This window comes from Oxyura jamaicensis, chromosome 4, assembly GCF_011077185.1.
Source record: "Oxyura jamaicensis isolate SHBP4307 breed ruddy duck chromosome 4, BPBGC_Ojam_1.0, whole genome shotgun sequence".
In the NCBI taxonomy this organism is placed as follows: domain Eukaryota; kingdom Metazoa; phylum Chordata; class Aves; order Anseriformes; family Anatidae; genus Oxyura; species Oxyura jamaicensis.
This window is the reverse complement of record NC_048896.1, coordinates 53,862,939-53,885,164: the sequence shown is the minus strand read 5'-3', so window position 1 is coordinate 53,885,164 and position 22,226 is coordinate 53,862,939. Positions and strand designations below refer to the sequence as shown.

The 22,226-nt window shown below is 36.3% G+C and overlaps 1 protein-coding gene across 1 annotated transcript in view; it reads left to right on the top strand.

The window, feature by feature from the left end:
* EDNRA (endothelin receptor type A) overlaps nt 1-21,644 on the top strand; it is a 34,291-nt gene extending 12,647 nt beyond the window's left edge. The window contains exons 3-8 of the mRNA XM_035323889.1: nt 3,177-3,304; nt 10,782-10,980; nt 14,933-15,085; nt 17,203-17,336; nt 17,748-17,856; nt 19,804-21,644. Coding sequence (XP_035179780.1) covers nt 3,177-3,304; nt 10,782-10,980; nt 14,933-15,085; nt 17,203-17,336; nt 17,748-17,856; nt 19,804-19,944 — 864 coding nt within the window. The 3' untranslated portion in view covers nt 19,945-21,644. The remainder of the gene's footprint in view (nt 1-3,176; nt 3,305-10,781; nt 10,981-14,932; nt 15,086-17,202; nt 17,337-17,747; nt 17,857-19,803) is intronic.
* The last annotated feature ends 582 nt before the right edge of the window (nt 21,645-22,226 follow it).

Below are 22,226 nucleotides of genomic sequence, written 5' to 3'. Positions count from 1 at the left end.
CATAAAATAAAGCCTCATGCAAGAGCTCTTGGCAAAAGGCAAAAATATGCCATGAAACACTTGTTATAATATTGCAGATCTATCCAGAAAATAATTTTGCTGGAGCTTTCAATGTATTTCATTGAAATAATTTCATAATTTCATAATTTCATTACCTTTATTACTGAAGCTACAGACAATAGTTTAATCACCAATTCTGGTGATCCACTAACTAGCCTCTGGCACAAGAGGGATTTGCTTACATTAAATACGATTGTCCTAAACTGGAATACCATTGCAAAGATGCTTGCATTCTGTCTGCTGGGGTCTTGATGATAAATAAGTTTCTCAGTTCTTCTTGAAGAAGGAAAGAATTCTCAGTATGCTAGAAAACATACAACAAGAAACAGCAACAGAACAAGAGCAAATGGAACATTTATATTGTATCACTCTCAAATAGCGAGTAGACAGATTTGGATTGATCCTATGGCTAATTTTTAGAAATCTCATTTTAGTATTCAACTAAAGAGAAAAAATAATCAAGTAAAAACATAATGCCTAGTGGATAATGCCTTTCCTATTTAACTAGCAGTCATACACATAAGTTTGGTTCATAGTTGACTGAAAGTTATGAATTGCTAAAATCTGTCCTGAAATACAGGTGATCAAATACCAATATGCATTTGGCCCTAGAGAAACTTATACAGCATGTTGTAGATAGCAGATTCCAGGATTTTTAAGGTAGTATTTGGGGAAAACAAACAAACAAACAAACAAAAAAGAAAGACTACAAAAAGCACATGTACTTTGGCATTGTGGTGAATGGGTACAAACAAGAGATGTCAAAATGCAGATGAGGACTGACTCTAAAGAGAAGTTCAATTCCTAGAAACTCAGCTTTCAGTGAGTATTAGCTTGCTTCAGCATTAAACATCCTGCACTCTGCATCTGAATGCTCTGAAAATCTCATGCTGTGAAAAAGCAGAAAGGTAATTCCTACCTTCAGTGAGATACAGACATATGTGAACTTTAACAGTAACATTTATATTGTTAAAGGTTGTGATTATTCTTATATTTCAATTTAAGAATAATTTAAATAGTAATAAAATGTTTATTTTGAATACTACAGTCCTGAGCTAGGACCAAAAGTTGTTGTTTTTTCTAATTCTGCAGACAGAATCCACCCACTTTTACTAGACAACCACGTTCCAGACCCTAAGCTTCTACTGAGAAAATTTCCTAGTCCTTCTGTCTGCAAAGATAACTTTCAAAATGCAAACTGATTGTAATAAAGTCTGCCCAAGTATGAAAATGGCCTGAGAATAGATCTGCAAGAAAGTGAACTCAGTAGAGTCAAAATTCCTATTGATTTAATTATACTCTGAAAAGTATAATCTTTGCTCAGTTTTAATTGCAAAAAGGTTAAAAAATATATGATACATGGGTTTTGTTCTTTATTTTTGAAAGAGCCCAACTAATTTTTCCATGCAGAAAGCAATGGGGTCAGTTCCTGCACATTTGTGTAGGTAAGTGGGGATCCTTGCTCTCTGTTTTCCATTTCGTGCTTTTGCCCAGGGATAGCTGGAATCTGGCACATCACACATACTGTTTTTATTGGAAATGATAGCCGTGCCACCAGTTTATCACTGTCTCATGCACTGGAAAATAAAACTGTTGAGATGTTGCAATCTATTTTAGTTCTATAACACTGAAAAAAGTTCTATATAAACCTTCCCTGGTCTGGATCTAAATATCTTCAAAATTTCAACAGAATTAGGTTTCAGAAGCTTTCAGAAGCTTGTGTTTGGCTTCTAATTGCTACTCCATAGTGTATCATTCGCTATTGTCCTCTGAAGCAAACAAAAACATCTACAAACTGAAAAGGTACCATCAAAATATTCTGTGTTCTAGCCGTTGTTCAGTAACACTTCATATAAATCAAAAGATGAATGCACACCACTAATAACAAATTAATCATCCAATAAGATAAATTATAATTACTGTGTATTGCCTTGAAAAATTGGATCCCTGCCTATCTATGGGATACAACATCCTCCAAGATGTTGACAAAGTTACGTGTCTAGCTCAAGAATTGGTATTTTCATTTTAAATCTAATGTTTTCTACTACATCACCACTTTAATAAAAGTTGGTAATAGCATAAGAACTGCTGGGCTATGTCACACAAATTGCTCATCATACCTCTTATTTTGTATCCTACCCCTGACAAAGGCTCAACAGCAGAGACTTAGAGGAGAAGATTAAAAAAAGGTAGAGCAAGAGTGACCTCCTCACCAAAAGGGGAAGGATACGTCAATTTTCAAAGGAACTCTTTATGGTGACTATAAGATCCCTTTCCTGAATGGAATTAACCAAGCTAGAGCTTAGTGTGTATGGACTTCATATTTTTTTCCTATTAAATTTACTTACATTGAATATAATCTTCCATTTTAACTACCGTAAGTCATTTCGTATCCTGTATTTTGTTCAACACATTAATAGTTACACCTAGAAAGATTACTGCTTACACACTAATATTTTACAATTATTCGCAGAAATAAATGTTTTCATATTTGTTTTGTTAATGCTTCCTTGGAAATACTGATCTAAACCCCAGCCACTCATTCACATCTTTCCAAATGCATGCCTTTTTGTTGCATGGTAGTACAGCCCGCATGTATGAAGCTAGTCCTTTAGAACATAATACGGAAGAAATTGTGCGTGTACACTATTTCCTCCACACACTTAACAATCTGGCAGTGTCTACTGACATGAGTTACATGGCGGTACATTTACAATGACAAGAATCTACTTGCATGCAAGCATGGGAATTTGGCTCTGAGGTATTTCATTATGAACTATGAATTATACTTTGAATCCTTGGTTCTGGGCCATAGTAATCACAAACATTTATGACAGGGCTGAGTTAGATTTTCACTGTTTGGTATTGGTGGCTGAAGCACATCAATAAAAGATCCTTTAACAATGCAAGTGTAGAAGTTCAACACTTAAATTTTCACCCTCTCTGCCTCTACAGCAGCAGTTATTTCCCAGACTCTCTCAATATTAAGGATATGTTTGAAGTATGGAAATTTCGAGGTTACACTGATTGTGTCTAAGACAAGAAAGAATTACGATTGTTACGTACTTGCTAATCTATTGTTTAAACATTCTGCTTGTTTTGTATCTTCTCTTTAGCTCCTGGCTCAGCAGTGGCCTTTTGGAGATACTGAATTTGGACAGTTTCTTTGCAAATTCCTCCCCTTTATACAGAAGGCATCAGTGGGAATCACAGTCCTTAATCTCTGTGCCCTTAGCGTGGACAGGTACAGTATACTCTACTCTTTTGACTGACACTGTTCTTTCCCTTGAGTTTTCCTAAAACTGGGACTACTCAGTATGGTCTTCTTAGCAGACAGCCTACAGTATAGATGTAACCTACATCCTGCTTTTTGATATCCTGGCTATAACAAAGCACCACATCTGTAGCTCAAAGTATAACATGAAGATACTAGACCTCATGTCTAGTGAATTAATTTCATAGCTTTTTAAAGGTATTTAAAAGCTTTATTAAAGCATTATCTCAATTTCGTTTACCAGACTAAACTTTATTGGGATTTGAGACAGTTTTCTTTTTTTTTTTTTTTTTTTTTTTTTTCTTCTTCTTCTTTCATGTGATATAATGTTTGCTTTGTATTTGAACAGGATCATAATCTTTAGTCTTAAAAATAATTTTTTTCAACTCATTGCCTATGGACTATAATCACGGTATTTATTTTGATAACTTATACAGCTAGTTGAATTTTATTGAAAACATGCTGGAAACCTGTTTTGATAGTTTGATGTTAATAGTTTGAAAATTAATGCCTCTGCTAAAAGTGCTCAAGAAGATATATAAACATTATGGTAGGACAACAGTTAAGATACTTTTGAACGTTATTCTTTTATACTTTTTTTTTTCTTTATACATATTAGGCAAAAGCAGATGGAGAATTCACTTACTTAAAGGCTCTTTATTTTATTTGTCTTGAATATACTTGTTCATATTCTAGTCTAAGATTTCAGTAATTCTGATAAAGAAAACATTGATAAATAGAATGCATTATGCATATTAATATAGTGATGCAAATATAAATGAAACTTTAAAAATAATCTTGGTTTGGTTTTATATGAAAAGTTGATGTACAAGGTTTGCAGTGGATGAGTAACTGAGATGTATCTATACCTGAAATACAGTTCCTTATTGCATTGGTAACTCATTAGCTGAACTCATTAGCTCATTAGAAACAAACAAACAAACAAATACAAGTGCTCTATTTCTTTTATGAGTCTGTGACTATAAAAATAATTCTATTTCTCAGACTGTATCTGTCTAACACAAAACACAATCCCAAGGACTACTCTAAGGAATAAATCCTAGATCAAACACATATGAAACTTACAGATTGTTCGCTAAGTTCTCACCAATGAGTTTTCACTAGATTTAGTGAACCTATGTTATATATGTTTTCATAAATTGGAAGTAACTCAGCTGAAGCTCTTTTTATATATGCATGTTTGTTTTTCTTTTTTTTTGTTGTTGTTGTTGTTGTTTGTTTATGAGTACTAGTTTGCTAATCTTTAAAAAAAACAAATGCCACTTCCATTTGAGTATAAAACCTTGTATGGGATCATACTCAAATTTCCTCCTCCAAACGACATGCTTTGTCAAGGACATAGTCTTTATCACTTCGTGCTACTGTAGTAAATGACTGCAGAGAATGTGTGTTAGAAAACAGATACATACAGCCAGACTCTGATATTGGCTAACACATATTGAATCTAAGTTAAGTTATCATTAAATCAGGATCTGACAACACCTTAGACAAATTAGGTCAGGCAAAGGAGTGACAGGCATAGTCATATTAGTAAAGAATTCTACTTCAGCTAATGGACATTTTTAATACGAAAAATGAGTACATTTTTCACAAAAAACTTGGGTGCTGTCACAGCTGAACTATTTCCGGTCTACAGGCTAGCTATTTTTTCCTTAAAAAATGCTCCTGAAAATGATCTCATTTATAGTTAGTTAGTTAGAGAGCATATAAATGGGATTGCATTCTTCAAGGTAGAAATAGATGGAGGCAATCGGTACAATGAATACAGAGCTCCAAAGCTTTGATAATCATTGACTCCCTAGCTCTCATTTGTAGACTACAGCCTTGCTTTAGAACCCAATGTTTGTTTGCTTGTTTGTTTACAGGGACTGATCCCTGTGTTAACTACATCCTACTGTGAAACACCACTCGTTACTAGTGCCCCTTGCCCAAAATGGCTTGCACTGACAACATATTAAGGTTTAACTGTGCATTCCCAAAGGAATAATGCCCATTCACACATAGAGAGGGTTTCAAGAGGCTGAAAGAAAACACCAAACCAGCCATTCACTCTTCAGAGGAAGCTCACATTTATTTCAGATGCCCCTCAGACATGTTTAAACTCTGAGTCATGATCATGATGAAAGTCTGACTCTTCTCCTAAACAGCCCCTGACTGTGACTAAGAGGAAGGATGCTTTCCTTCCTGAGCTTTTACTTTTGATTATGTCTCAGACATAACAATTTTGATGAAGAGATGGTTTTAAGGAATGCAAAGATGCCAATCTCATTTCATAGGTATACACTCTCTTCTTGACCCTTCTGAATACCAAATTTCACAGGACAGTCATTTCAGGTTAGGTGTCTTCATCTGGACCAACTTCCAGTAAATGTATAAAACAGTCCAGATTATAGCAGTAAAGCAAAGCAGTAAGAGCTTTATTATATTAACTATTATTAACTATTATTATATTAATATTATTAATGGTTCTTATTTTTAATGTAATTACTTACAATCATTAATTTATTATATTGCAGTCAACACACTGCCAGCTGTCTTTAGAATGAAGAACTGCAGTGATCAGATCTCTCATAGCAAAGAATGGTACCAGTAACAGTATAGGAACTGTTCTGACTCTAACCTTGACAGTGACTGCTTCTCACATACTTGACTAAGTATTTAATTTCTTCTGTATCATCTTTCCCTTTTATAAAGGGCTATTGGTACTTGCAGAAGAGAAGTATGTTATACTAGTGGGTCACTTGAACAACTAATTTTAATACGGTCAAAAGGAGCAGGGAGGCAAAACCACCTACTCTGTAAAGCAGCAGCAGGCACAGGGGAGGCACACGCGTTCCCTGTGCAACGTGCTCTAAGTGACCCTGCTGGAGCAGAAGGATTGAATTCAGTGATCTCCAGATGTCCCTCCCAACCTCAACCATTCTGGAATTCTGTGACTCATAGTCCACACACAAGCTATAACCCAAGGTTTAATGTTCATATGCTCCTTGACTTCATTTCAGAAGGCACACAGTACATTTTCTTTTTTAATTGTGATTAGATACCACTATGGTAAAGTCCATCCAAATTGTTCCAAAAACTAATCTAGGCCACAGCAAAAACCACAAGCTTGCACCATTAATGTGACCCATACTGAAAGGCTAATTAGAGTTCTGGAATTATTCCTTACCAAAGAATGATGAAATCACGGAGAGGGTGTAGAAAAGCATCAGAAATGATTCAGTGACCTTACAGATCTCAGCTAGTTGCTTCTCAAAAATGATGTCGAAGAAGCCACTTAAATATTACATCCAAGTACTGAAACACAGACGATGTATCAGATATCCTTTAGGTCTTAGTTTTGCAAAGAAAATGTAATATTAACCCATTGATCAAAGTTGCAGCCAGATTCCACATGAAAATAAGGTACACATGTTTAACAATGAGGGTAATTAACTACAATAAGACATCACCAGGGAAAGGTGCTTTTTATGTTCTCAGATCAATACAAGATGTCCTTCTGGAAGACATGCTTTGTACCAGTTATAACTAGATAGGAGTGTAGTATTTAATTTTATATATGTATACTTTATGCTGTAATGATCCCTTGTCGTCAAATACTGTGCATACTTAAAATCAAGTAGTAAGAAGGACTGCAGGGTCCATGAAAATAAAGTTGTAATAAATAGCTAAGAATGAGAGAAAATGGAAGAGGAGAAAACACAGGGGAGAGAGCAATTGAAGGGTACAATCTACTAAAATTGATAGCACATGCGTGAGCGATAGAAAGTGAAGAAAAAAAATAGGGGGGGAAAGGGAGCCACAGCACTAAATAGGGAAAGGGAAACAAGCTGAATGTTTTAGAAAAGGTTGGAGAGAAAAAGAAAACAAACAGAAACAGAAACGGCAAATGAAAAGATAAAACATGCACACACAGATTTTAGGCTGAGGAATTAAATGTAATGTGTGATGCATCTGTATTATTTCAGTTCCCTGGCAAACATCCTATATTTTTTAAGTGTGAGGGAAATAAACCCTGCAGTATTTCCCATTCCTAATTATGGGAGGTTTGTGGCTAGACAAAGATCCTATATATTACATAATTCACAGAACACCCACTTGAAAAATTTTACTACCACTATTTTTCAAATCACTCTTATAGCAGTGAGTAGAGACAAAGTAATTGCAGGCTAATATGTATTCAGGAAATTCTGATCTAATTAGTGAACTTCCTATCCTTTAGGTGAAACCATTCATAACATTTTTCAGCCAGTAATTCTGCATCTGATGGTTATTTGAAATGTTAACTGAAAAAAAAATTGCCAATAAAATATATACAGAATCCAAATCCTTGCTGCTGTGCACACTGACCTTCTGTACAAAGCAGACATAACTTGAAGAGAAACAAGGATAAAAAAAAAATGCAAGAAAGCATTAGATTTCACGATTTCTAACCCATTTGTTATCATTTAGATAGTTACATAGGTAACGCAACACAAATTTTATGTCTTACTTGAGAAATGTGTAGTCTAGAGTCTCCTGTTTAAGAACATCCTGCAGTCAAGGATGATGAGATAGTACCCTGCACCTTGTGCAGCTGATTGAATTGATTGTAAAAGTTCCACTTATTAAACTTCCAATTGATTGGTATATTTCCAAAGTTCACCTGGTACAAATATCTGAGTATTTGTGTGAATATTCCTAGGAATATTCCATTTAGTAATTAAATCTAAAATCTGATGTTAGGTAAAATGAAATATGAGAGGATCACAAAGCATTCAAAATTAAATCTGAATTTTAATATGAATAAATGTGTGGGAAGATCTGATGTTGAGCATTACTTTCCCAGTTGTTTCAGCATAGGTTGTTTCAGTGCTCTCAGAATTCCATTTTCATAGGCCTCCTCCCCACGAGTGAACTATTGACTCCATCCTTTCTGAGATCCTTTGAAGATAAGCATGCCTTCAGAAGATGTTTTCATTTTTAATCTGCAAGTCCAAAATGTACTGTTCTGCTTTAGTATGTTCAAAATCTTTATACATACATTTCTGCTAAAATGGTGTACTAAGAACCTATCCCTAGTACACTATGCTGTGTATGATACTGTTTTTTTATCAAGAGATATCAAAGCAAAGGGTTCTAGTTGGTTTGCTCCTTCTAACATTGAGGCTACAGGGGATTTAATTTATGTGTTCCACCCTGTTAATAAGAATGAGCACACTTCCAAACAAAAAAGGGGGCGTGATAGAGGGAATCAGAAGAAATGCTACGTGTGAATCCTTAATCTCAAATTAGTGTTTTGTTTAGAGGAGGGGTGTGGTTGCCTTTAAATAACTCTAATTTTTACAGACATCTGTAGCCTGGGTCCTACATCCCTTGGCACATTTTTCCCACCAGAAGCTCTTCATTCCTTCCATCTCAGAAATCCAAACTTCAACCCTTCCCAGTACATTCAAAGTAACTGTAAATCCAGAGTTCTCAATTACTCTTTTCCTTAAACCCTTGTTACCCCTGAGCCTTTGAGCCCATGCCAAAACTCTGACTTCCTCCAATCACAAGCCATCCCACTCTCATCCTTCCACACCCTAATCCTCCAAATGAAAACTTTGTGATCTAAATTCCCCTGTTCTCTCCTTCCCCTGCCAAATCTCACCCATCCCTGCCACTGAGAGCCTATGTACTTGCAAATTGTACACTCCTGGTCTGCTGAGGGCACCTCCTTTTCCCACACCCGTCACCTTCCTTGTGCCTGCTGGCATGCTCTGTTGTTAGCTGCTGTCATCTTCTAAAATCACCACCTCATTTGCTTTTCTCTGAAAAGCTTAACTTTGGCTCCTGCCTTGGAAAGGTGTTAAGGATAGAGGTAGCAGCTGCATGCATCCAAATGTGTCTGCCAGGACTCATGGGGCAGAAAATGAGGGCATGTCTCAGGAAGAAAAGAATACTTGCCACCGTCAGGACAGTAAAATGCCACGGCTCCATACAATTTTTAACTGTTTCAGTAACTTCTTATTCTCACCTTTATAAAGCAGAAGAACAACCTTTCTTGACTTTTTTCTCCTCAACTAAAGAAGACTATTTCATCAGTGCATGCCATGATAAGCCCATATAGCACTGTGATTCCAAATGGGAAGGTGCTATTCTTTTATGGAAGTAAAATAAACAGTTTAGAAACTGTTTCTGTCATCACCAATGACAGAAAATTCTCCAGCATGCATTTCAGATTAGTACAAGAACAAAATAATGTTCATTCTTTCAATAATTTTAGATAGCATTGTCTTTGCTAAATTGTTGGAAATGCTAAGTAACTTATTTACTACAGCTATTGCTACATAACAGTTCAGTCTACTAATGAATTTTCTATTTATGGACTGGTATTACTCTGTATTACATGCCCATCTATCTTCTCCCAATAATTTTTGAACCTATTGAGCAGACTTGACAGAGAGGTTGAGGTCTGAAAGCTAATAAACTCCTACAAGTTCCTTGAAAACTGGCAGACAAGTCAAGGAGCAAGACCTTCTCAGTTCCCTGACTGGGGGAAAGGCTGCAGCCTGTAACAAGAATCCTCCAACACGGGAGGGACAGTGAAAGTAAAGTAAGGAAGAGAAAAAGGGAGAAGTGCTATAAATGTATGGGCCATATTTGAAACTTTTTTTGAGTTCTTACCTTTTATCAGGGATTTGAGCTATCAGATGCATACATATGGAGAAACAGGTTTCAGCAATTCTGCTTTTACAAAGAAACTTGGTATTTGAGGGATAAAGTTATGGGAAAAATGCTTTGCTTTTGGTATGGGCACACTTCTTAGCCATGCACTTCGGTTTCTCATCAGAAAGGTGATGTAAAGGCTGGGATCACTGCCAGACAGTCCTAACTAGCACTCAGTTGTATTCTAAGGCCAATACAGGATATACCTCATAAAAGCAGTACTTTTAGCATTAGTGTAAATAAAAGAAATGCATTTTCATGTGATGAAAAATATTTCACAGTATTTCATTGTATGCCAGCTGACAACTCCACTTCAGGTAGCACTGCAGTTACAGCTGAGGTAGCTGTGTCAGATCTGTTAGAATGGCTAGTGTGTTAGAAAGATTTTTCTTCTGCTGTTACATCATCTGATCTAGTAAAAGATTTAGTCTGTTCTCGCAAACCTTGCCCGGTTTAATTAGAAATCACTAGTGCAGTCCATAGAGCAGAATTCAATATGCTCCTGTGCCTAAGCAGAACAATTGCAGCCAGCTCTTTGCTCCCCACCCCTCGATGTGCGCTGCTGTGTCCTAGGTGGCTTGACAGCTGGCAGAGCCCCTGGAACAGGCAGGAGAAACAAGCAACACGAGTCTAAGATGTCAGCTTTGGGATTTTACTTCATATATAAAACTGGAGCAAGATGTTTGAATTTAAGGAAGAAGTTGGAAGATTGGACATTAATGCCTGTCTCTTTCAGGTACAGAGCAGTTGCCTCCTGGAGCCGTGTTCAGGGCATTGGAATCCCTATGATCACTGCTATTGAAATTTTCTCCATTTGGCTTCTGTCTTTTATACTGGCCATTCCAGAAGCCATTGGTTTTACTGTGGTACCTTTCAAATACAAGAATGAAGGTTATGTTACCTGCATGCTCAATACTACAAATAATTTTATGTTGGTAAGTAACATCCTTTCTTCTCTTTTTGGAATCCACAGCATAGACACTTAAGATACTGGATTATAATATGCTTTATTTATCTATTAAAGTGCAAAATGTATTCTAATGTATATTGATGCAAAGAAGATCCTTCATGCACAGTTACCAGCCTCTACTTTCATCTAGAGATCCTAAATGTGACTTTACAACATTTCCATTTATTCCCTACTGAGGATTCTTAATACAGAAATTTGCAATTTGGGCCCGACTAAAGTACAGCCAAGAGATGTCAGTGTAGCCAGAGCCCTGGGAGGTATTGTGTTTCTAGGTATAACACCCTGAAGCCTGTAACTGTCAGAAAACATGTTTTACTGTGATGAGTCATTGGTTTGTGTGCAGTAGCCAGATCCTTTGGCAGATAAATAATAGGGTGGGGCCATGCTCTAACATAGTTTTTCCTATTCTAAATGCACTTACAAAATCAGAGAATAATCCCTTCATTTATTAGAAATCATGGCTACAAATCTGACAAACTCACATCTCTAACCTAGGTAGCTTAGGCACTGTTAGCTGTCATCTAGACATAGCAACTCAAGAGCAAGAGATGTGCCCGAGTACAAACCAGACTTCTTTGGCATGCTTCATAGCACTTGTCCTCTGTGCTACTATACCTAACAGTTGCAAATACCCACATTAGATTGTTCAAAGCAAGTCAGGTGAGTAGTCGCTACAGAGTTAACGTATCTTTACTGCATAGAGGGATGGGGATTATCTTCTTGGCCTTACATTGAGAAAATGGGAAAGTGATATATTATTATTTTCTTTGTGAACCAAAAGAAGGGCCAGCAACCATTCATCAATTAATAATTATCATCATTTAAAAAAAAAAAAAAAAAAAAGTTTCATTCTGTTTTGGTTCAGAGAATGTAGATAACGCAAGGTCTTCAGTCTTGAGGGAAAATTCACCCAGGGTTTCTGGGTCTTTTTTCCGACCAAGATTTTTTAATAATAGAGTGTAAACTTCTCTGTTTTTGAATGTCTGATCTTGAGTTAGATCCCAAGCTTGTGATCCCACATGGCCTGGGATAGAATTGAGAAGGGTGCGGCAAATGAAGTTAGGAAATTTAGAAAATAAGAAGTATGTATGAATTGTGTTTTTCAGTGGAATATCTCCAATTTCAGTTGGGTTAGACCACAGGGATGGCAGAAAGAGTCAGAGACAAGAGCAAGAGAAAACAAAAGCCATGTCCTAATGGAAGTAATTAATGTGGGTAAAGAGGGAGTGGAATTGCCCAGGATTTATAGTATCTTTGTTTCTAAACTCTACAGGCAATATGGCTGTAGACACTATAGTTCAAAAAAAATAATTTATGAAATGCACACTGCAGTAAATCTAGGCCTTTCCCTTTTGTAGTGGCTGTTTTTCTCCACAGATGTGCCTGGACAATCTTCACTTCCTCTCTCCCTGAGAAAAAGAATGTTTTTCTCATCATGCTTCTCAAAAACACTACAGTTCAGGTCTTCGACAGGCATGTTAACTTTAATGATTATCGTTCTGTTCTTAATGTATTCAGGAGAATAGCTTGGTTTATTTTGTTTATTAGCAGAAATTAGTATTGTTTATTTGCTCAGAATAATTCAAAAGCTCCAAATTTCACCATGCCAATTTGATTTTCAGTGACATAAATCAACATTTAGGTCCAAACTGAGAATAAGTGTTGGACATGTCTGTCAAAAAAAAATGTTGTGTTTCAATGCACTGCAAGGGAGTATGAATATGAGATTAAAATGGAAATACCATTTTAACTGTAACTATAAGATTCACTACCACAAACATCACAATAAGTGATTACTAAACTGTGGGAAGTACTTATGATTAACTTTTATTTTTAATAGGGGAATTTATTCAATTTTAAAGCTGTCTTTGAACGACTTGAAAGGTTCATGCTAGACCATGATTCCCTAGAGGCTCAGTGCACTAGAGAACTTGTTTAAAATGCACATTTCCTGTAGAAAACCAGTTCCATGTGGGCTTTCAAGACAAACAAAAGAATGTCTACTTGTCTTAAATCAACCCAGTTATGTGCTTTTATGCAAGCTTTGAGAAAGCCAGATTCCATAATTAATCATTTACAGACGTTTTCGTGTAGGTTTTGTAATTTCATGAAGCCAGGTCATCGGACAGGGTTGTGACACAGGACTCTGGGTGTGTTCTTGACTGACATGCAATGCTTATGAAAACTGGTAGCCTGTTATGTGAGAAAGTTTGCCTTGCAAATGTAGTATGGATTCACATAGTATACATTTCACTGTGCTGCCCAACCAATATGCTTCTAGTCTGACCCAGAGGAATTTGCCACAAAAAAAAGATAATTGCTCCATGTACTTGTAATACATTTCTCCGCAGGAGCAGTGGTAATTAGATTTCCCCTCAGTACAAACTCTTAAAATATGAGGCGTTTTGTTTTCTGGTTTTCTGCTGGCAGAAGCTCAGGTTCCAGGGTGGGGGGAATTCGTCCCCAAAGGGGAGAGCAACTATGCAGCAGACTCTAGCCCCTCCTCACACAGGGATGAAGCTAAAATGAGGAGGAGGAAACAAGCTAAAGAACACAGTTCAAGATGTCCTGTGGGGTGGGGTTGTGGCCTAGATACCAGTAGCATACTCTAAATTAGCAAGCTCTGTAAGCAGCTAACTCTGTTAGGATGGAGGAAGAAAAATCAAAAACATTCCCCTTTTCTCAGTAAATCAACTCCCTAGTGTAAGTAAAGCAGATTAAAAATGAATGTTATTAAATACTAGTCTATTAAATTGCATTTGTTTCCTTTATCTTTTAAAGTTTAGAACTGTTCAGCTTTAAATGTAAACAAGATGTCAAAAGTTTGACTTCTTAGACAGGATCCCTAATAATCCTCAGTTATTAGCATTTTGACATTTGGTGTGGGAACTGTGATGTTACTAGAGCACATCCGCTAGGAATAAACAAGCTAGGGAAAAGATTATGAGAAAGAAGGTTCCCTTTTACACATATTAATCTCAGTGACTAACAATGTAGAGACAGGAAGTCTTTAAAATGTCATATTTTAGTACATGTTTTTGGCTTAGCGTAAAGTTTAAAAACTAAGATTTAATATTTTCTTGAGTCCGATATAACCATCGATGTAACTCAATATAACCATCTACAAAAAAGAATAATTTTAAATGTTTTGTCAAATGTACTATTTCCCATAATACATAAATGCATTAACTTAAACCACAACTTCAACTACAACTTACATTTAAAACTACACAGCAAAATACTGCTACTCTATAAATTCCTTCAGTGTCCTGTCACAGAAGTCAAATAGTATGAAAGGCGGGCAAAGAGATAAAAGTAACTGTACTGCTGGAAGCCACCAGCCCTAAGCTTTGCATATATCAGACAAACACTTATGAAGTGGCTCATATCTGCCCTGTACATAAGCAAACCAACTACCAATCTTCTCACCGATAACAAAAGGTGATTAAACTTACAAGGCATTTTGAATTTTCTTTTTCTGGAATTGGGGCAGAAGCCACGGAGGTAAATGGCATTTCCTGAGACAGGCTTTTAGTGAGATTTATTGTCTCATACTGACAGTGTCTACATTTTGGCATGTTCTTTTCACGTAAACTGAACCCCAGTTTTCTTGAGTAAGTGTAAATGTTCAGAAAACACAACCAAAGGAAATTAATTCCAACCCAGGACAGATTGCAGCAAGGGTACAGTCAGGTTGTTAGTAAGGTAAAATTAACGTTTACACTGCCACAGTTCCCATTTTTATGTTGGTCCAAAATAGATCAAAATTATAAGAAAGTTTACGTAATTTGGAACTGTTTGCCAATAGACAGATACCAGCATACAAACTGTCACACTTTCAATTTCCCATACCTTTCTGTGGCACTTCCTATTGAATTGTATGAAAATACCTTCTCTTTTCTTTCTCTTATCCACAGTTTTACAAAGATGCAAAGGATTGGTGGCTGTTTGGTTTCTATTTCTGCATGCCACTGGCATGTACTGCCATCTTTTATACGCTAATGACTTGTGAAATGTTAAACAGAAGGAACAGCAACTTGAGAATCGCTCTCAGTGAACACCTTAAGCAGGTAAACATTAGGAACAGCAATGTTTGAAAATACTGTTCTTCTGTCTTTGGCTTAGCACAGAAATGTTTCAAAGTACATTTGAATACATTAAATTACAGAAGTAGGACTTGAGGATATAGGTTATTTTTGATAAGGTATTCAGTCAAACCTGCAACATAAGACTAAATCATAGTATAAGAAGATACTGAAGACAGCACACTCAAGAAACTAATGGTTTTCTTTCTTTCTGTTCTTAAGTGTGATGGCTGTGCTCTCCCGTTCTTTAACCTTAAATTACTACTGGCTAAATGCTTTGAAGTTTAACTACAAAGATTTGGAAAAAAAAAAAACTTGACTTGTTATTCACTCCATACATCCCCCCTCCTTTGACACACTTTGATATGTATCTTTACATTCATATAAAAAGCCATTGTAGAATAACTTGGTTTAGAATAGGTGAGATTTGTTTCAGGTTTATTGCACTGTTGCAGCTACCACTCCTGTAGCTTTCCCGCTTTGAAAAGAGCAATAGGAGACTACTACAAACAAATGATCATGAAGTCACTCACAGAACTGTCAGATCTCACTTTGATGTTTTTGCAGCGCTGTCTGATGTTTCATTCCTAACTGAAATTTTAAAAACAATCTGTAGCTTTTTCTCTGCAGTTAGTCGGACAACAGGCTATAATGTTAACGTCAGCCCCTCAAATTCCACTCTTTCTTTCAAATTCCACATTGACGGATGTGAATCCCTAAACCAACCAGTCCTCTGCAGCTGAGTGAGTTCTCTCAGAGATTCCTCCTCTGCTGGCACATTTCAGAGCAAGGCAGACCAGAGAATCCTCCCCTCATGCACTTTGTTCCCTCAACAGGCTCCAAGGCCAGTAGCACAGCCTGTCCCTAGGGCCACATACAGGCTACTCCACCCATCAGAACTGGAATGGTATGTGCAGGGGAATCATCCCTCCAGCCTTCCCATCCTGATGTGCAGTGCCAGCAAGCTACATGGACTAGCAGCTGGAGGATGAATTTATGCCACAATTTACAAATGCTTCTCCTTTTAATGATCACTTTTTGCCTTTCTTCCTTCCTTCCTATAGCCCTGTCCACGTTAATTTCTAGTTATGATCCTTCTATTTTGATAAAAGCTATTATAAGAAAAAAGACACAGTAATAGTCATATTCAACACCTAACAAGACTTATTCTAATCACACATTTCACTGTAAATTTTTTAATGAGGGCATTATTGTTATTGTTACATGAAGGTGGCAGATCCAGAAGTGGTATTCTTACCTCTACATATGTTTATCAAATATATGCCTACCAAACACCACCGGTATGCATTGTCCAAAATCCCGTAAAACTTCTGTAAATCTCCAGAGTCATGTAAAATGTCCATTAAATTTAAATTATTTCCTAACTACTAAGCATTATAAGATTATGCTGTAACACAGACATTTCTAAAATGTTGCTCGTAGAATGACTACTTAAAAACATCAAGATCACATAGCAAGGATAACATAGAAAAATTAATACTTTGTGCAGTATCCCTTTATGTAATGGGAGGCATATTGAATATAAAATAATACATCACAGACGATTTGGCATCCTGACTGTGGTATGTGGTTCAGTGTGGTTCAAGTACTCAGTGTGGTACGTGACCCGGGTACGTGGCTCAATGGATCTGCTATTGCCAATTGATTTAGGTGCTTTGGATTTACAAATTGATCTATGTCAAAGATTAGGTTAAAAGTGGTTTATCAAACAGGTGTGATCTCAGTTCCCCTTGTACATGAAAAAATTTCCTTGCAGAGTATGTATGCTTCTAAAGAAAGACGTTAATCTGAGGGACTGCTAGAAAACTAATCCAGGGTAGAGGAATAAGAAGGACTGGGAAATTCGTAAGGTTCAGGGATGCCCAGCAGTGGTTGTTGCTTGTCTAACAACTATGATGTCCTGGCAATGACCAGTGTGCAAGTCCAAAAAAAAAAAATCAGATGGTCTGGAAGCTGCACTTTGGGAATCCTTGCATGCTTTATCTAGATTACTTATCTTTGCTGCCAACATCGTTTCACTACAATCAACTACCAATATGAACTAGGCACTCAGTCATAGTTATTTTTACTTCTTTTTCCAGCGTCGAGAAGTTGCAAAGACAGTTTTCTGTTTAGTAGTGATTTTTGCTCTTTGCTGGTTCCCTCTTCATTTGAGCCGAATTTTGAAGAAAATGGTATACAATGAAAGAGACCCCGGCAGATGTGAACTGCTCAGGTACTCCAACTTCTATATCAATCAGTTGTTTATACTGAAAAAAATATATTATCACATACTTGGGAGTTTGTGTGAGAAATGTCATTGTGCATGCAATGTGGTACATGTGGTATTAGAAGAGCAAATACGTCATTTTATGATTTTTCAACTACATCTGTTTTCTGGGGGATGAGTTTTAATGGGGTAGCATAATTACAACATGTTGTCCATTGCCATTGTACGCACTTTCCTCTGGGTTTTGTGAACTCCTGAGAGAGAGGTTGTTATTGATATGGCATGGTAAAAGATTATATTGAGCAAGATAGATGAGAATTAGTTTCTTTGACAGGAGAGACTCTAACCACAAATAGCATGAATGCTTCTACATTATATGAAGAGTTTAAAAGTTTTGCTTTATTTTTTGTTGCCTAGTTTCTTGTTGCCATTGGATTATATCAGCATCAACCTGGCAACCATGAACTCTTGTATAAACCCAATAGCTCTGTATTTTGTGAGCAAGAAGTTTAAAAACTGCTTTCAGGTAAGATCTTGATAATATATAATGTCCAGTTGACGAACAGTAGTAAACCACTTAGTTCTTTTTTTTTTTTTTTTTTTTTTTTTTTGAGCTGGGAGGAGAGCCATGCAAAGGAATGAATGATTCCTAGTTTCCAGTTGCCTAGTTTACCGGCTAACAGGTCACATAGTGCACATACCAAACTGAAAGTGAAAACTATCCACTTTATCTGAAATGCTAAACAAGTACATAAGTTTGACATAGTCCTCATGTATAAACTATTGCTGAGGGAGAGACACTCTTCTAAGTACTATTTATCAGCACATGACGTGCATGAAATTGGATGATAATGTATTCACCACTCTAGATGAAGATAAAGGACATATACGTAGGACAAAAAATCTGCCAGCAGTTCAACAATCCCATTCTGACAAAAATTTTCTGTCTTCAATACCAAAATAGGCATCTGAGTTGACTTTGGCAACTGAATAAGCATTACAGCTTTTACCTGCATTTTTCCAGTTCCTACGTATGAAAACATATTTTAATGTTAAAATATCTTCCTTGTCACACTGGGCTTCTGCAAGTCCTCATTCACCTAACAAAGGCCATACAGGCAGAAATGAGAACAACTAGTGTTAAAGAAAGTGGCAAGATGGAAAAGGAAGACTGAAATAGCTTTATCTGCAAAGAAAAACAGAAGATAGGACTGTACCACTAAACCTTCAGGCTGCAAACAGGTGACACAAGCTACTGAAAAAAAAATGTAGTAAGTGATTAAAATAGGGAATACCTGTTTTTCTGTAGCCTGATGAGACAGAAACTATTTTAAGGGAGTATTTCCACGTGAGAAATAAGAAGTCAGCTTTACTTCTGGTGGTCCCTTACTTCATTTGGGAACTGTGGAGAAGACTCTATGTCTGGACCTGTCCTCAAGTAAAAGAGCAAAGTAACAGTAACAGCGGGTACTACCAGTATGCTCCTCAAATCATTAGTTCATTCATTCCATTTGCCCCTCCAAATACAACCACATCCAACAATTCTAATTAAATAACTTTTAGCTATTACGTAATCCTTCACAGCTTTGCATTTACAGCTTCCTTTTTCCTTTCTGGTATCAAGATTATTACTTTAGGCAATCTCTTAATTTTATAGTAGAGTTTCTCACCCTACCTCTGCAGATATTCTATGTATCCACCCACAGACAAACAGTACATGTATCGTAAATCTGGCCATACCTCTCTTCAACACTCCCTTCTCATTGAGTATGTGGAAGTCATGGATCTACTGCTGTTATTGCCATTGCTCCTCTGAGGCCCTATCCCTCTTTCTGCTAGAGATTCCATCTTCACAGAATTAGGCATTAGTTTCTGCAAAAGGAGGGGAGGAAAGCTGAAGAGCCATTTCTCCTCCTTCCAGAATAGACAACAGAACATCACAGCCTGCGAAGAACATAGTACAACCATGAATTACCTTCTGTTCTTAAATGTGAAAGATGACACAACATATACACCATCCCTTTTATTAAACAATTTTGCCTTCTTCCAAGATGTGAGAAGAGACCTAAGCCTCTTTTTCTCTTACATGTTAAGCAGCATGCTGATCCCTAAATTTGAACTGCAGTGAGAAAGAGGTGAAAAACAACCCAGCTCTTACAATGTTTACTGAGTTCTGTCAGTTCTGAACCCATTTACCTTAGTTAAACAAATTTCCCATTTGATACAGGGAAAGTTTTTCTTAAATAAGAGCCACAGGCCAAGCCTAATTTGCTGCCTTTGTGATGATCAATTGCAAGAACTGCTTGCGTTCTAGGATAAGAAATGTAAATTGGCCCAAGTGCAGCTATCACTCTCTTCAGCTAGAATTCTCTGTTCATTTCTGAATTAAAAATACTGTTGGCAATCTGCATAGAGTTGATAAATTTGTGCTAACCTTTTTTTAAAAAAAAAATATATATATATATATTTCCAGTCATGTCTTTGCTGTTGCTGCTCCCAATCAAAGAGCTTGGTGACTTCAGTGCCCATGAATGGAACAAGCATTCAGTGGAAAAATCAAGAACTAAACAATCACAATACAGACCGAAGCAGCCATAAAGACAGCATAAACTGAAAATCAAGGACTCTGACATGATTTCAGAATCAAACAGGAAAAAAAAAGTCACAATAAAGCTAATTCAACAGGAAGCCCAGTGAGTGTTCCATCATCAATTCAGAAGTGTGCACCCTTGTACCCAACTCTAGAGGTGACTGAAATGGTTGACGGACTATAACTGTGATGATGCTCTACAAACTGAGATCCACTGGATGGTAATTCTGTCTTTGAAAATTACGTTGATGTGATTATAACACCAAAAAAATGACTTGAACTGCACAGGTGGTTTGTTCTTCTGAACTAAGCAGGAACTGTCCAGTATCTGTAACTGGTACAAAACAATATTCTTCCTGATTGTGACCTAGAATTAATCACTATGGCATTTTTTAGAAGGTAACAAAGTGGAATCTGTCTGTGTATATTTTCTCTCCTGCCATTTGTCTTTCAACTTCTATTTGTGTGGTGGATATATTCCATGCACCACTACATTTTGCATGTTGTTGTTGTTATTTTTTTTTTCAGTTTTATGTTGGAAAATGTTTTGTTCCACACCAGTATGTTATTTACTTAAGTTACAGTGAGTCAGGACATCAGCTGGGCAGTTCACATTTGTAGCACTTCAGCACTCAAAAACAGGAAGAAACAACACAAAATAGCATCGACATTTGGCACTTAAGCACAGATTAATACCAAAAAAGAGGTATTAGTAACACGGTACTGTACTGTGTTATTTATTCTAATGATCTGTACAATAATAATAATAATAATAAACATAATCTATATCAGCAAAATGAATGAAAGATACCCACAGAGGGGCATCTTATAAAATGTTTTCAATTAACCTGCCATGTTAATTCATAATCTATATGAATTTATTAATCTATTTAGACAATAGCAGCTTTAAATCTGTGTCAAAATGAGGATCATTGGAACACAGTGAAACATTAATAAAGCTGTCCAAAGAGTTACAAAGATATAATTATTTTCATAGCAACTATGCACAACACTACTTACACATTGTGAACATGAAGTTACAGTCATAGGTGAATGCAGAACTGTGGAAGTCCATAAGAGTTGTATATGCACAAGGACATTCTGTGCCTTATGTGTACAGACTTTTTTTTTGTCTTATTTTCACAATGTTCAAAGATTTTAATGGGATTTGATACTTTATTAGAATTGTTAACCATACAAACGCTATTAATAATATATAGAAAATATTGCTTGGATACGTGTAAACTGGTGATTTACTTATCATTTCCATCCATTATGGTTACATGGCAAGAGATTCATTGTTTGACTATAAACATTTTTAACTGGTAGCCTTTTATTAAACAGTGAAATTAAGCAGTATGGTGTTGTATATAATATGTCTTGTGCACAAATCTGGTAGGAAATTTATAGCATCTCTTGTGCCAGGTTAAGAAACATTAACTAAATTTCAACAACTTTTAAAAATGTTACAGTTCAAGTGAATGTGATATAATCCTACATATTTTTATTTACAAAGTCAAAATGCTAGTGCCTACAATGACTTCTGCTGAACAAGTTTCCCAAACGTTTACATTCACACAGATCTTCTAAAGTATATTAAAAAATATCTTTAACTTAGTTTATGTATTTTTGTGTGCTTTTGTCTCTGTGGCATATAATTGTGTATAAATACATACAAATGTACGTGTTATAAACCTAAATACAGTCTTTGACAGTGCCCTGTAGCAGTGCCCAGGAGCATGTTTAGCTGAATTTTATTCAAAACAGATCTTCAAGCTGTATCAAAAAATATACCAAATGAGTAACAATGCTTTCATTTGAGGTTGAATTACTGACACCTTCACTGCTACTTCAACAGAATGTATTGAGCAGATGATAATGGTAAACAGAAAGAGAGAATTGAATTTAAACGGTAAATCTACACTTTTTCAAGTAAAAAATAATAATATTTTTTTAAAAAAATCACAAAACAAAAATTCAGCCACGTTTAATTTTATCCTTTCATTTTTCTGCCAAATTCCACAAAAAAAGGTGTGTTGACATTTCTCTTTGTGCATCAAAAATGGTGTAGGTTTAGTTGGGATTTTGCTCTGCTCTTGAACAGAGGCTGCTTTCTCATTTGCATCAGACCAACCTTTCACAAGTATTATTCCTTCCTTCTCTTATTTTATAGATGTTTTTACATTTGCTGTTTGTGTTTTCCTTAGCTGAACCCCAAGCCTAGCTTTTCTGGCAGCTGCTGAGATCTCTATTCCACAAGTTTCTTTTACATGTAATCTTACATGACTAATCTCTCAGCTCCTCTC